At 37.8% G+C, this 16,852-nt stretch overlaps 1 protein-coding gene across 1 annotated transcript; it reads left to right on the forward strand.

Moving 5' to 3' along the window:
- Positions 1-723: 723 nt before the first annotated feature.
- On the forward strand, positions 724-16,765 carry LOC146479249 (uncharacterized; the record flags this gene model as incomplete). The annotated part of the gene is made up of 15 exons (XM_085111138.1): positions 724-807; positions 1,967-1,997; positions 2,904-3,230; positions 3,675-3,998; positions 4,932-5,255; positions 6,302-6,353; positions 8,001-8,557; positions 9,299-9,595; positions 10,047-10,260; positions 11,036-11,322; positions 11,663-11,714; positions 12,106-12,659; positions 13,431-13,715; positions 14,507-14,824; positions 16,615-16,765. Coding segments are annotated over exons 1-15 (3,803 nt in total), but the record flags the coding sequence as incomplete, so codon positions are not given.
- Positions 16,766-16,852: the final 87 nt, after the last annotated feature.

Here is a 16,852-nt window from a genome sequence, read left to right on the forward strand (position 1 = left end):
AATGGTTTAAAAGCTAGCAGAGAACTATGCTTATTCTTCTGACATTAACGTCTAGTTTTGTATTTTCATGTCCATGTTTTAAATTGCTAATTTACCATCTTTCAGTAATTTAAATCATAGCTACTTGTTGTTACCTTAGTCTGAAGATGATATAGTATCATATCGAAATATAACAATTAAGTACACCAACGTTCCCTTGCATTTGTTTTCCATATCGGAATTACATTTATTCTTTATCTGTTAAAATTGTTAGCGGGTAATGGTTTTTTATATCGTAATGACACAGCAACATAATGACATGATCATAACAGCATAAAGAAAAAGACTATAATCTTTTCTTTATGTCGTTATGAAATTATGTCGACAGTGTGAACCAAGCTTACATAGCGAATTTAAACTCCCTTGTTTTCTTCAAGAACTGGATCAAATAATCATTAGTTTCGAAAAGGTGTGAAATTTTTCAATTCCAAACATCCAAAGTTTAAATATGTGGATTATAGGCAGTAACAGTAAAGGCGCAACATGTAAAATATCACCAGGATAGAACCACCTAACCTTGTCTCTCCTCGATATATGTCCGACTTGAGAATTTTTGCACCCAAGGATTTCACTTTTTAGTTTATTTCCACAAGTATTTGCAGTAGACACATGTGCGTGTTGCGTACCTATTTTTAAAACATGCGCTAAATGTCCATGTTTGTTTAATTGTTTTGTTTTTCTTTCATGCAGTTTGTCCGTCTGGGCACGGAAGACGAGTAAGGAGTAACGAAGACAACGATGAACAGTGGGTGGATAGTAATATTCACGGTGAGTAAGTAAATGAACTAAACAACAGTCATAAGTGTCGATCCTTGGGATCCTTAGGATTTTACAGCTCCGTTTTAGGCCGAAAGCACTTTTTGTGGTGACTTATTCAACAGGCAAATGCGTTTGGATTAAATGTACGCTTCTTTAAGGTCCTCACCCCAGCAAGAAAAAAAAATACTTTTCTTATTAATATTGATAAAACATTTTGTCTTAAGTCGCGAGATATTAGTGCAGATGGAGTTTTCAGAAGTGCATTAGCACTTCGAATAATCAATAAGACAAGATTTCATCCTAACAAAAATGTTCAGCTGCTAAAATATTCAGAAGAGGAATACGTTTCAACATCAAACTAAAACATCCAGTTTTTGTCTCAACCTTAAATAAATATCTGAGGTGATGATATTCATACGAGCTAATAAACTGACAAGAATAATCTCATAAAGCTATTTATCATCAAATTCTAATTGATCAGCTTGGCATTTTTATCAGTTTATTTTAAGTAGATAAACAAGTTTGCAATTTCAATTCAAGTTAGTTGTTTTTTCTTTAACGTAATTTCTTTAAGTGCTATATGCACTGTTGTTTCAATAGTGCTGTTTCAAGACTTTGTGATTCCTAACTAATTCCGCTATTCGTGGCCATGAAGGGCTTGAAACTGTCATGATATTTATCATTATGATTGTTGCTGCCCTCGGCGAGAAAGTTAGGGAGCGGACTTGGAAGAATTAGATTAGATTAGATTGTTCCATGGACTCAATAAACTTCTCAAATTCATTAATAATTCATTAAAAGAAAACAAAGAAAATCACTACCGTGACCGTGGCTTGGATATGTGATCCTAATTACCATAAAATTTTGCCAACTTTAGGCTTGAATTTCTCCAAAAATTATTGATCATTTGAGAAGCCATATCAAACACTCGAAAGTGTGTTTCATCAGACATCCAAACATCTCGAAGTCGTTTAAAAAAACTCGGCTGCGCCTCTTTTTTTCAACCTACCTCTCAGTGTTTGGATATCTGATGAAACACGCTTTCTCGTGTTTGATAAATTACTTCAAAAAGGCTATTGAATGAGCCATAACGTAGGGTGGATAGGATGAAAATGGATGCCAAGAAAAACTTTGTGTTACCTTTAACCTTTCCATTTTCTATTGACAGACCTGTACAAGTCTAATGGTCATGCCCTCTGGTAAGTCAATGCTATTTACTCGTCTGCAAGGTTTGGAGGTAGCTGGTTACGTTGGGGCAGGGAGGGATTCAGCTAGAAATTTCAGTGTTCATGAAATTCGGTAGTACTGGGCGTATGATCTGTCGTGAAACAAGATGACATCATAACTTCTTCGTTTTCCACGAACATTTATTACGTATAATAATAACAATAATAATAATAATAATAATAATAATAATAATAATAATAATGATAATAATAATAGTTAATTTTCAGTTTTGTTTTCTTCTTTACATATTCGTTTGATGAATTCAATAGGAGGAACACTTCAAAGTTCTATAACCAACAAACAATTAAACATTCAAAGTTTCAAGTGTCACCTTTGTCCACTGATCCTAGAGTATACGTCTCTATTTAGATCCGGGGTATGACAGGGAATATGGATACATTTCACATGAATGTGAACTTATCAGATTTGTGGGAAGATAAAATACCACTTACTAGATTTGTGGGCGCATACAATTTGTCATATGCGAGTGGTGGGACTGTCATAGTGAATTAAGTGCTTATAATTATACTAGTTAATCCCAAACAAGAAGTTTAAACCTAGGCCCAGCAATGATGTTTTGTTGGCGTATGGTGAAGGATCAGATGAAACAGTGGCAGATATGGAGCCGTTTCGTCATTTATGAAGTTAAAAGAAGATAAAACCGGGGGAAGATCTTCGTAAAATGTTACACAGTTTGATTTCTTTACGCGAAAGGTATTCAAAACTTGGGGGTCGTAGGGGGAGGGGGGGGGGGGGGCAATCTCGATCCGGTTCAATTTTGTTCATAACTTCTAAATAGCTAATACAACGAATCTCATTTACAAAGTTAAATGGACAATATTTTGCCTTTTTGTCTGCAATTACTTTTGATCTTGCAGCGGGTAATTATTTGAGACTAGCAAATGGAAACTTCAAAGGACAAGGAAGAGTGGAAATTTTCTACAATGGCATCTGGGGAACTATTTGTGACGACAACTGGGATATGGAAGACGCACATGTCGTTTGTTATGAACTTGGGTTTAGTAAGGCCCTTGGTGCTCCAAAAAAAGCCCGGTTTGGTGCAGGAAGTGGCCCTATATGGTTGGATGAAGTGCAGTGCGTGGGTACTGAAAGTTCCTTGGCGACTTGCCGGCACAATGGATGGAATATCCACAATTGTGACCACAGTGAAGATGCATCAGTGATCTGCCTAACGACTGATTTAAGTATGACAATGATATCTGCGTAACCAAATGATTATTTTTGGAATAATCGCATGCGGAAGAATATTGTTTTTTTTATCGCATTATCTGGGCAGGGGAGAAGAATTGGATAAAACGCTGATGACATTCTAAAATAATGTCTAATCCTTAAAAACACAAATGAAGGAAGCGCTATGTCTTTTACAAAAGGAAAGAAGAGGCAGATACTAATGCTACTAGACGAAACTGAACTACCAAGTAGTGAGCAGAAATGCGCAAATTATTGACATCACTCACTATTACATTTACTACTTAGTGGGCCAAAACTCTTGCAATTGTTTTAAAATGTATCCGATCCACTTCAATTTTTTTTACATAACTTCTAAATAACAAATACAAGAAATCTCATTTACCGAACTGAATTGACCATTTTTGCCTTTTTATCTGCAATTACTTTTGATCTTGCAGCGGGTAATTATTTGAGACTAGCTGACGGAAACTTCAAAGGAGAAGGAAGAGTGGAAATTTTCTACAATGGCATCTGGGGAACTATTTGTGACGACAACTGGGACATGAAAGACGCGAATGTCGTTTGTTATGAGCTTGGGTTCAGTAAGGCCCTTAGTGCTCCAAAAGAAGCCCGGTTTGGTGCAGGAAGTGGCCCTATATGGTTGGATGAAGTGCAGTGCGTGGGTACTGAAAGTTCCTTGACGACTTGCCGGCACAATGGATGGAATATCCACAATTGTGACCACAATGAAGATGCATCAGTGATCTGCTTAAGGAATTTAAGTATGACAATAATATTTGTGTACCCCAAATAATTATTTTTGGAATAATTGCATGCAGGAGAATAATGTTTTGTTATCGCATTATCTGGTCAGTGGAAAAGAATTGGATAAAACGCTAATGCATTCTAAAATAATATCTAATCCTTAAAAACAAAAATAAAGGAAGAGGTATGTCTTCTTTAAAAGAAAAAAGAGGCAGATGCTGTGTTGACTAGACGAAATTGAACTACCAAGTAGTGAGCAGAAATGTGCGAAATAAGGTGACATGCAATTCAAGATAAGAATGCAACCGCTAATCAACACAAATTTAGGATACAATCAGCTGAGCACCTGTATAGTTAGCAAGCGTTTTGAGTAGTTAATCTGGGCAAATACCATGAACAAAAATAAAAGCTGAAGAACTTAATAACTTAATAAATATTCAAAGTGAATTTAGTACTTATACAAATTAATTCCAAACAAGAAGCTTAAGCCTGGGCCCAGGAATGATATTTTGTTCACGTATGATAGCTGATCAGATGAAACAGTGACAGATATGGAGCCGTTTTGTTGTCTCTGAAGTTGAAACAAGATAAAACTGGGAACAAATCTTCGCAAAAGGTTACACAGATTGATCTCCTTACGTCAAAGGTATTAAAAAATTGGAGCCATTTAGAGCAATTCCCAAGATGTCAAGATTCATACCGATGCCCCATAGCACAGGATATCAAGCTTTAGCTCTTTTTATAATTAAATTATTGACATCACTCATTACTACATTCACAATTTAGTTGGCCAAAACTTTCTTCTATTCTCTTGCAATTGTTTTAAAATGCATCTCGATCCGGTTCAATTTTGTTCATAACTTCTAAATAACAAATACAACAAATTTAATTTACCAAGTTGAATTGACTATTTTTTGTCTTTTTGTCTGCAATTACTTTTGATCTTGCAGCGGGTAATTATTTGAGACTAGCAAATGGAAACTTCAATGGAGAAGGAAGAGTGGAAATTTTCCACAATGGCACCTGGGGAACTATTTGTGACGACAACTGGGATATGAAAGACGCCCATGTCGTTTGTCATGAGCTTGGATTCAAAAAGGCATTTAGTGCTTCAAAAAACGCGCGGTTTGGTGATGGAAGTGGCCCCATATGGTTGGATGAAGTACAGTGCGTGGGCACTGAAAATTCCTTGACCAATTGCCGGCACAATGGCTGGAATATCCATAATTGTAACCACACTGAAGATGCATCAGTGATCTGCTTAAGGAACTTAAGTATGACAATGATACTTGCGTACCCCAAATAATTATTTTTGGAATAATCGCATGCAGGAGAATGGTGTTTTGTTATCGCAGTATCTGATCAGGGGAAATTACCTGTATTAAACGCTCAATAAGGCCCTTAGTGCTCCAAAAACCTCCCAGTTTGACGCGGGAAGTGGCCCCATATGGCTGGACGAAGTACAATGCGTAGAAAATGGAAGTTCCTTGACGAATTGTTGGCATATTGGATGGAGAACCCAAAATAGAGATCACGATGAAGATACATCAGTGATCTGCTTAAGGAATTTAAGTATGGCAATGATATTTTTGTACCCAAAAGGAAATTTTTTTGAATAATCATATGCAGGAGAGTAATGTTTTGTTATCGTAATATCTGATCAAGGAAAAAGAATTGGATAAAACGATGATTACATCCTAGAATCATATCTTATCATTTAACTCAGTAAAAAGTGAGGGAAGTGAACGAAATGAATTACAAAGTGGCGTGGAACAGAAATGCGTGGACTGAAATCACATATGCAATTTAAGATAGCAATGCAACCGCTTATGAACACAAGGTCGGTCATCATAGCAACTGGACAGTTAGCAATCGGTTTGACGAGTTAACCAGGGAAAATACCATGCAATAACAAGTTAAATAAATTACACCAGAATCCATGCTCCATCAAACAACTTTGGTTCAAAATAGCTAAAACGGGAACTTAATATGCGTATCTTTCCAACGAAAGAAGGAAAAAATAATTCGAAGCAGTAGAATTGCTGAAAAATAAATTGAAAAGTCACGTTTACAAATTCTTGTTAGTATTTACTATTTAAGTTACTTTTACGAAAAACTGATGAAAATTTCCATAGATTCATAGAGTTAAACGGCGGACGTTTACACATCAACAGGAATCCTGCACAAGATTGACTGTTTAACAGTTGCAATTTTCGCAATTCCTGTTCCTGTTACAGTTTTTTTCCTTGGATTATTATAACTGGCGATAATCTTGCTTGGTACTTCCTTGAAGTAATATCATTGTAATCTTGTGTTTTAGAGGACATAGTCCTTGGCCACTGGTTATTGGATGGGCGAGACCAGAACATAAGGTTGGTCATGCAATTTGTATTTTTATAAGAGTGTTTCACATCAAAGCTCTTAGGAATGGTATTCAACTGGTATTGTTGGGTTGGTGGGTTTCCGTTTCTGTATTAAAATTGTCGCCATTAACATTTCCTTGGAAGGCAGCTAACTGTTTCTGTGCACGTTCGGTAAACCAGGTACACCAATGAATGTCACAAGCGAGGGCGGGTGGGGGAGGGGGCGTGGTGTGGTGGGGATTTGGTATAGAGTAACTAAATATATGTTCGTTTCCAAAAATTGGCAGTTAAATCCAGTTTAATGTGCTGTATAATTGTTAGATGCCTTACGAAAAAAATCCCAATTCCTCATCAGCAGTTCAAGTTCAAACCATTTAAAGGTTGGCGGCTGACCCAGGGGCAGATATTGCGGACAAGAAAAAACTCGAAACGGACGGGGAAAAAATAGGGAGGAAAAGTAAGAACACCTGGGAACAGATTTGTTACGAACAACATCCAATCGGCCGAGCAAATACTGGCTCTTGATTGGGCGGAAAAACTTTTGTATTTTGTATTGTATGCAACAAAAGGCCAAAGACCAGCACAAAGAACAACAAGAAAGCCAGTTTGCTTGCCATGTTTGCTTTGCCCGTTCGACGAGATTTAAACTGAAGGGGAAAAACTCCGTCTCAAAGGCCAATATGTTAGAAAAATCATTGGCAATGGCTGAAGAAAAAGCGATGGAAAATGCTGTGGAATTTTGAATCGTGTTCAAACGGTAGCATATTTCAAGAGGTTCCAACTTTCCTGATTCGCCGAACAACAATTAATGGATGCCGGAAAAAATGGCAGCACTTTAAATCTTGCAAATGTTTTTTGATGGGAACTTTCCAAGACGGAGGCGGAGACTTTCCCTTCAGTTCAATTCTTGTCGAACGGGCCAGACAAACATGGCGCACAAACTCGCCATCTTGTTGTTCTTCGTGTTAGAGCACACCAAATTGGTTTGTAGCCTTTGCTGCTCCGATCGGTCAGAAAACTGAATAAAACACTATTTTATTCATCTCATGTATTTGATAGATAGATGAGAAAAATGGGATAACTGTGGGTTGAAATTAAAACCTCGGTATTTGGTTGGGCTTTATATCTACAAATATTCATGAAAAGCTATCACCACAAGTAACTTTGTAATTAATTATGGCTCTGCGCTACCTCGTTACATACAAAGACAAGTGTTAACAAGTTTTTTCCTTGCTATTTTAGTTTCAGTGGTTTGCCGCCGTTTATCGCAGGAAGGTGTCCTGGCAGCACAGCTCCCATTTTTAACCAATCGAATTTCTTCGCCTCTGCCCCTGAAATTGAACTATATGTTTCGAACAACATGATCCTGTTCAAGGTTGACATGTATATCATTTAATCTAAATTTTATTCTTAAAATTGCCAACCGTTGCTTGCCACCATAACCGACTGTTCATACGTCTCTGATATACGAATAAAATGGTATTTGGCATCGGATTGGGTTTTGATCATCAACGTTTAACTACGAATAGAAAACAAAGCAAACCACTAATCAATTCCCAGAAGGGATTTTTCAAAGGCTTTCTCTATTTAAATGAAGTGATATTGTTAAAGGTTGAACGGTTAAACACTTATTGGCTGACGCTTTTCTTATCTCAGTTTCAGTGGTAATCCATCCTTTATCGAAGGGTGGTGTCCTGGAAGCAAGGCTCCCATCTTCAACAAATCAAATTCCTTCGCCACTGCTCCGATAGTCTATCTCAATCGCAGGAGTTTTTCCATTTCCTGTTGGATAAAACCAATGAGGAGCCTTGTAACGGGCAACGAAGTGATTTATAACGACTGGAATTATCCATGGCAGTTTTATCTTAGTCTCATAAACTGGAAGGTCGCATTTAGTCGCCATAGCTATAGCCCCGATAACAGCTTTACGTGGTACTACCTTGAGAGTGGCGTTAAAGTTTCTTCGAACATTTGGACACACGTAGCGGTCACGTGGGATCACGCAACTGGAAATTCGACAGTTTATGTCAATGGTAAAAACGTAGGTTACCGTACGTATCCCCCCAGAGAAGTATCCTTCTACCAACCCACAGGAAAGCCATACAAAATTGGAAATGACGGCCACTGGGACGATCATCAGTTCCACGGATCAGTTATGGATCTTTATGTTTTTGGCACGGCATTATCACTGGATGAAATCAATGAACTTAGAGGTTGGTGTCTAATATCACTTTATAAACATACGTCACTTGTTTTAAGTCTTCCTCGTGGCATAAGTGAAATCAGTTTTGATTGACTGATAATAAAACGAAGCCCTATAATCTTCAAACCGGCTAAACTACTCGATCTGGAGTTTTATTTTTAATTTAAATTACTTGTTTCAAAGGGTCTTTTTGTCTCGTCCTTCATGCTGCATGAATTCAGTCATCCTTTTACCATAAGAAAGTTTTTAAAGATAATTTAAAAACTACTAACGCGAAACAAGCAGAAATGTTTCGCTGAAACTTGCGTGTTCTAGAGGCATAAAAGTTTGAGTGTGGATGCACTAAATACCGATGGGCAAGTCATCGTATGCAACATATCGACTTTAAGAAAGATCGAACGTACCAGGGTCAAGTCACACTCCGCTAAACTCGAGTTAAACTCTTCTACCGTCTCGATAGGTAAACATCTAGTCCTCCATTTTTCTGTGAAATTGTAAATCCCGTCATTTTTTTTTATTTATTCATAAGTATTTGATTCTATTTAATATTAGTACTTAAGTGGATTACCTGGAGACTAAACTATGATAAACAAATAGGTGCAACTCCATCACAAGCCATGCATTTACATTCATAAACCTTCCAAACAGTGTGTTTCGGATGATTGAACATTTATTCATAGCTTTTCTTTTTCTTTCACCATTAAGTTTAAAACGTTAAGATAATCATATTTCTTTTTACGATCCTGGGCAGGTGTACCTGTTGTCTTAAACAAGACCAAGGAAGTTAAAGATGGAACCGTTCTAGTCAAATGGGAGCCTCTCTTGGATGGCGCCTGTCCAGTTGAGCAGTACAAAGTCAACTATAGAGAAATATTTTCACAGGCCAACAAAGGCAAATTGAGCTCGGTCACCGTTAATAGAACTGCGACAAGCTATATCCTCCACCTTCACTGTTGGAAAGAATATGAAATAGCAGTTACGTCTCTAAATTCATATGGAGAGAGTTCGATCAATGACAGCGAGGTGTGGAAATTTAGAACACTAGGAGGTAATTTCTGATGGTACTTTTAATATCAGTTCCTGCCAAATTAAAGGTTCCCTTGAAATGAAAGAAAATAATACTGTCTAACAATGATGTCAGTTCAGTCAAGGTAACTAAAGTCCATGCAACAAGCAGAGTGGAAATGTTAGCCTCAATAGTTCTCTGGTCACAATATACTGGTCTAAAATACAGACTTACTTTTGGCGGGAGTACTAGTATATTCTATTCTCCGGTTTGCATCTTGACTTGGAGAAATAACGTAAATTGATTGGAATTTACCACAGGAACACAAGCTGTCATTATATTAGCTCATTTCCGATAGACTTATCTGAGAGGGCACACAAGTCTGCTAAAAGCTATTCGTTGATAGAAGCCAAGAAGCAACTTTTCGGCTTATTGTAAAGTAGAACTCTACTACTAGACGCATTTAGCAACAGCTGATATTTTTTGGTTCCAGGAGATAACTGCTGTGTTGAAGCTAACTTTCAAAGTCAACCAGGATGGGTAAATTGCTCTATGGGAAGATACCTGAATGGAGTCTGGACAAAATCGTCTGGAAAAAATGGCGGCATGGACCATGTTACAAAAGGAAGATGCTGCACACCTCCACAGGAATACCAAGATCAAACACTTGTTTGTCAAATAACAGACTGGAAAACTTCTCTAAGCAGGTCAGTAAAATAAGTGACTTTAAATTGGTTTTAGGTATTGAAGAACATTCTGCTGCAAGGCTCAATTGCAATTGCAATTGCAAGGTTCAGTTGTCGTTAAGGCAGCAAATTTTCCTCGAAATAATTTGATTTTCGAATACTTGTCCTTGATTTAGCTTTATTGGTGCCATGGATCTGTGATTTGGGCTGTTGATTAGATAGAGCACCAATGTAATTATTTTCCGTTTTTATCGAGGTCCGAGTATTTTCTTTGAACTAAACGATTGAGTTTCTTTCGAAATCGAATTAAAAATCAAGCAACTAACCGCATTTTAAATAGAAGACAGACCCTTCGCGGTTATTTACGCAACTAACGAGTTGCGAAAAGAAAAAAAAATAAAGGCTACCGGGATCCGAAACCATGACCTCTGCTATGCCGGTACAGTGCTCTACCAACTAAACTATCAAGCAAACTGGGGTTTGGTCATATTGTGAGTTCGCAATGTACCCGTGAAGAATGAATGAATGCGAAACATTTATATAGGGAACGGGGTCTGGTCATATTGTAAGTTTGCAATGTACCCGTGAAGAATGAATGAATGCGAAACATTTATATAGGGAACGGGGTCTGGTCATATTGTAAGTTCGCAGTGTATCCGTGAAGGATGAATGAATGCGGAACATTTATATAGGGAACGAATATTTGAACTGCTGGAGAAAAATCAAATTTAAGTTTCATATATTCATATTCATTTAACCGCATTTTGCTCGACTATATATTTATTTCCAAACATAGCAACCACACCTGGGCTGTCTGTCCCCACGGATATTTTCTTCAAGGATTTTACCGCTCCAGTGATACTGGGACTGGGCTGCATAACATCAAGCAAGCAACATGCTGCAGACCTGGAAACTTCAAAAGCGTTCCCCTGGACTGCTATAATCACAATGTGACGGTTTCAATAGCAAAAACAGGCTGGAGTAAATGTCAAGACTGGTCCTATCTAGTGGGTGTATATAAGGGAGCCTGTGACAAGTTGCACTGTATTGAAACTTTCAGATGCTGTAGGATGCCTCCGTCAGGTATCTGTGCATTACACTGTTGAGGTCAATTTGCAAACATGAATCCACACTCCAAGTTCCTATTTTAATAAGATTGCATATAAATAATCTGAACTATCCATATAAACTCCAAAGTGCACTGAACATAAAGTCTTGCTATTTTTGGCAGACCTTCTTTGATCCAGCGTTTCTGGACTGGTTCACAAGTAGAGACAAGGGATCGGAAGCCACCTTTTAATGAGTTTAGGACATTTTTTGATACATCTAACGCCAAGATTTACTCAATTTACTACAAGCGATACGCAAGGACACATGATAATGAGCCCAACTAACGTGTTTGTACCTGTTGTTGCATTTTTAGAGATGAGCGTCCTTGGCCACTGGAAGCTAGATGGCAGCGATCAGGACATAAGGTAGTTTAATTACTATATATTTGAGCGACCAGTAAAACCTTATAGTTTTTTGTAGGAAAAAAGTTCCGTTGAAATAGAACTATATGTTTCGAACAACATAATCCTGTTCAAGGTTGACATGTAAATCATTTTAGCTAAATTAAGAATAAAAAAAAGATCACCAACCGTTGTTTGTCACCATAACTGACTGTTCATACGTCTCTGAAATACGGATAAAATGGTACTTGGCATCGGATTGGATTTTGATCATCAACGTTAATAACCGCGAATAGAAAAATACTAATCAATTTCCTGAAGGGATCTTTGAAAGAAGGTTACACTTTTTAAATGGAGTACTTTTTTTTAAGGTTGAACAGTTACACTTTTATTAGCTTTTTTTTTCCTATCTCAGTTTCAGTGGCAAGCCATTCTTTATCGAAGGGTGGTGTCTAGGAAGCAAGGCTCCCATCTTCGACAAATCAAATACCTTCGCCACTACTCCGATAGTCTATCTGAACGACAGGAGTTTTACAATTACTTGTTGGATAAAACTCACGAGGATCCTTCAAGGGCACGATATGGCGATATATAATGACCGGTGGCATTCCACATGGCAGTTTCTTTTCTATATTGGAAACCGTTTGTTGAAATTTGCACGCCGTAGCTTCAAGGATAACTATCGCTGGTATATTGTTGAAAGTAGCACTGTTGTTGCCTTGGACACCTGGACGCACGTGGCAGTCACCTGGAATCACGTAAAAGGGTCTTCGTTACTCTACATTGACGGCAAAAGGGAAGGTTATCGTACCTATCAGCCTAAGGGAACATTCTTCTACAAACCCATTGGGAGGCCATACAAGATTGGGAATGACGATCACCAGGACGAACACCAGTTCTACGGATCAGTAATGGATCTTTACGTGTTTGGTACAGCTTTGTCAGTGAATGAAATCAATAAACTAAGAGGTTGGTGTGTAATTCGCCTTTATAAACACCAGTCACTGATTGCATTACCAGATTTCGTAGTGGCATGAGTGAAATTAGCTGAAATTTAAATCATTAGTTTTGATTGACTGATAATAAAACTAAGCCCTATCACGATCTTCAAACCGGCTAAACTACTCGGTCTGGAGTTTTATTTTTAATTTAAATTACTTGTTTCTTAGGGTGTTTTTGTCTGTTTCTTCACGTTGCATGAGTTTAGTCATCCTTTCACCATAGGAAAGTTTTAAAAAATAATTTAAAAACTACTAGCGTGATGAGAGCAGAAATGTTTCGCTGAAAATTGCTTGTGCGAGAGGCATAAATATTTGAGTGTGGATGCGCTATATACCGATGAACAAGTTATCGTATGCAACATATCGGCTTTAAGAAAGATCGAACGTACCAGGATCAAGTCACACTCCGCTAAACTCGAGTTAAACTCTTCTACTGGCACGAAAGGTAAACATCTAGTCCTCCATTTTTCTGTGAAATTTTTTTTCTCGTTATTTGTTTTAATTTATAAGCATTTTCTTCTACTTAATATTAGTACTAAAGTGATTTGTATTACCTGGACTGAACCTAAAACTATAATAAATAAACAAGTGCAACTCCATCACAAGCCATGCATTTACATTTGTAAACTATCCAAACAGTGTGCTTCGGAGGATTGAACACTTTTTCATAGCTAATCTTTTTCTTCCACCATATTTAAAACGTTAAGATAATCATGTTTCTATTTACGATCCTGGGCAGGTGTACCTGTGGTCTTAAACAGGATCAAGGAAGTTAAAGATGGAACCGTTCTAGTCAAATGGGAGCCTCCTCTAAACCGAATATGTCCTGTTGTGCAGTACAACGTCAACTACAGAGAAGAGAAAGGCCACTGGAAAACAATTACTGTCAGCCGAAACACCACCACTTATAGCCTTCACCTCCACTGCTGGAAACAGTATGAAATAACAGTCACCTTTCTTTCCTCACTTGGAGAAAGTGACAAGGAGAACAGCAACATATGGAACTTCAAAACTGGAACTAAAGGTAAAGTTAAAGGTCACGTGACAGTCTTGTCCAACGGCAGCCAATAAGGATGGTGCTTGAACCAGGTTTCCTTGACACTAAGAGGAACCTATTGGTATTACTACTCTATTGTACTCTCTCCTGGATAGCGTACTTTCATTTTGAGGCAAAAATAATGATTTTGTTTCGTTGGGTAATCACTGTTTTAACACTTAAGATAATTGCCACTCATTAAATCTTTGAACAGGGTCGCCATCCTGAGAAGCATGGTTGTATCAGATATATAATTTTTGACGCAGGATTATGATGTAAATGGTTTTCAGTTCTTTAGTTTATGACTTTATTAACAGAGTCCGCAGTTTTTAGCTCTTCTGAAACAAGCCAACAAAAGGAGATGTGAATTAAGCAGCTGGTAAATTATGTAACTACGTACAATACAGAAATTTCTTCAAAATGATCGCTAGATCCGGTCATATTCCAATTAAACTGATACATCAAAATTGATCTTTTGTCTTACGGTTATGAAGCATTAGTGTGGTTAGCAACGTTTCCTCGTCTTCATCAGGCGTTGATGTCGACTTGCTACATGTTGATTGAGTGTAATTCAGTATCGTATTTTGATCCTCTACACACCGACACAATCATGAGATAAACGATCAAGTCTGATCTATCATTCAATACTATGATAACTAAAATAAAAAAAAACGTTCTTCAAATAACGCACTAAAATTTGATAAGGTTTTCCCAGTTCTTAGGGCGCAACTGTTGTCAAAAATAATGTTATTGTATTGTCTTTTTTAAAACTTGTGCAGCTACACCCTTACCCCCTACGATAAGAAACAGTGAAACTGAAACAGTAGGTTGTGATGTCAACGTTACTTGGATCAAACCTGTTGACAACGGATGCCCCCTGACCATGTACTCGGTGTACTATCGAGAGATACAGTCACATGAAACACGAGTACCCTGGCAGAAAGTTAGAATAGATGATAATTTGAAGACTCATCATGTTCTTCCGTTAAGATGTGACGCGCAGTACGTGATTGAAATGTCCGCCTGGTATGAGTTGGTCGAGAGCAACAGATCAAGAAGGTGGATTATAAGAACAGTCTCAGGCAAGTTTCCAAGAGGTAAGTATTTGGATTCTTTGTAAGTTTCATTAGAAGAAGGGTCGAGGGTATGGAGGATGCGCTTTAAAGTGACTTCATCCTGGAACTGAAATCTGCATACAAGATGGCGCTACTCCAAATCTTCTTCCATTTTCTGTCATGTATACGAGCGCCTTGCATACCCTGAGATACTTCAGGATGTATATTTAACGGGGGGTGGGGGACAGCTCGATAAGGTCAGTTGTCGGGTTTTTAAAACTGTTTTTGTCTTACATAGCAAGACTTTTGTTGTTGTTGGAGATCAAATAATACACCATTTCCGATATATTAAAATTATAGCTTGGCTGCGAGGCTTCGGGGAACAAAACAACAGAAGTTATATTTAAGTTCAGAAATGAACAGTTTTCAATTTATTTGTTTTATTTCCCCAAGCCTCGTAGCCAAGCTGAATTTTAATATATCTAATATGGTCTATTTGATGGATCAGAACAACGTAATAGGTTACTTTCCGAACCAATTGGTCAATTTCAGCTCCGGCATGCAGTATCACGCTGTGACTGTCTTACATTGGGTCGCAAAATGGGACAATTTATTTTAGATAGGGGATGCAGATGAAAGATTACTATCTGAAACAACGTCAACGTTGACAACGCTGACAGCTACACTGCTCAACCCAAGCCTCGGTCAGTAAGTTCCAGGAACACAGTCTCTGCACGCGAGTTAAAAGCAGAAAAAACAAGGATATTTTTTCAATTACTGTTATTCGATACTATCAGTTACTATGTGCAGCTGATTTTTACGCCTCCTTTCTGAAAGTTGAACAGCCCCAACAAAAGGTTTTGGGCAAAAATGAAAGATTTTCGGCCGACTGTTAAAATTTCCTGAACAGCAATATGTAACAGTACCAAGAAATAGGCATTTGTAGATCTCCTCCCCACCCTTACTCCATTCCCCCAAATGGATAAAATCTCCTATTTCTATTTGATAATAATTAATAATGCTTTAGAAATACACAGGCTAGTAAAAACTAGCGATATAATGTTCCGACGTTTCGGCGACGTCATGACGCCATTCTCAAGGAATGAATAATATAAGCGAGTCCAACGGAGTGAGATCTTAGATTAGCATAATTGAGTAATTTAAGATCGGTGCCTACTATTGTTACTGCGCATACGTTCTGCGCATCGCCAGATACTCGGGTTTCCTATGGGTAGTGCCTACTAATACAGGAATATTTTTGCGCGGTTTAAAACTATACGGAGAAAGCAGAACTTACCAAATGCTTTAGCATCTGAAAAAAAAAAAAATTGGGGGTAACAATGCATTTTTTAGAGATAACTAAGCTTTAATTTAGGAAAAAAATCCTATACACTGCTTTATGTTTTGGCGCTTTTTAGAGATATTGTTGCTTAATTTTCCCTGAAAAATGCGTGGTTACCCCCAATTTTCTTTTTGGATTCCAATAGCCCTTGCTAAGATCTGCTTTTCCCGCATAGTCATAAACCGCACAAAAATACTTCGGTATTAGTAGGCACCGTCCTTAAACTACACATTGTTGCTTAACTAGCTGTATTTGGGCTCCAATTCTTGGAGGTCTTGGCCAATTTTGCGTCTGACAAATACGGGTTGGATTGTGGTTTGGAGCTTAAGACTAAGGTCTTTCAACTGAGTCTTAACAATGTCAGCGGAAACTAAAAAGGAATGATCACTCGGGTCACGTCATTTTCCATTACTGGCGAGGCCTGCGGTGTCTGCTGGTCAGCAACTCTCGAGTTAGTAACAGGAATTATTCTCTTGACAATCATTTTCAGACACGAGCTCTCAGACATCTTCAGCCTTGATGATTGGCTTAATATTGGGGATGGTTGTCTTTCTTGTGATCACTTTCATCGTGGCGACATCCTGGATTCATAAGAAAGTAGTGAAAAAGAAGAAGTTGGCTCGTAACTCGGAATCCCGGAGGTATTAATTTTATATACCTTTGAAAACATTTATAACTATCTTTCACATATTTTTTTTTTTTAATGGATACATCACAAGTTCAAAAAT

This window comes from Pavona decussata, unplaced genomic scaffold (genome assembly GCF_977016875.1).
Source record: "Pavona decussata unplaced genomic scaffold, jaPavDecu1.1 SCAFFOLD_61, whole genome shotgun sequence".
Lineage (NCBI taxonomy): Eukaryota > Metazoa > Cnidaria > Anthozoa > Scleractinia > Agariciidae > Pavona > Pavona decussata.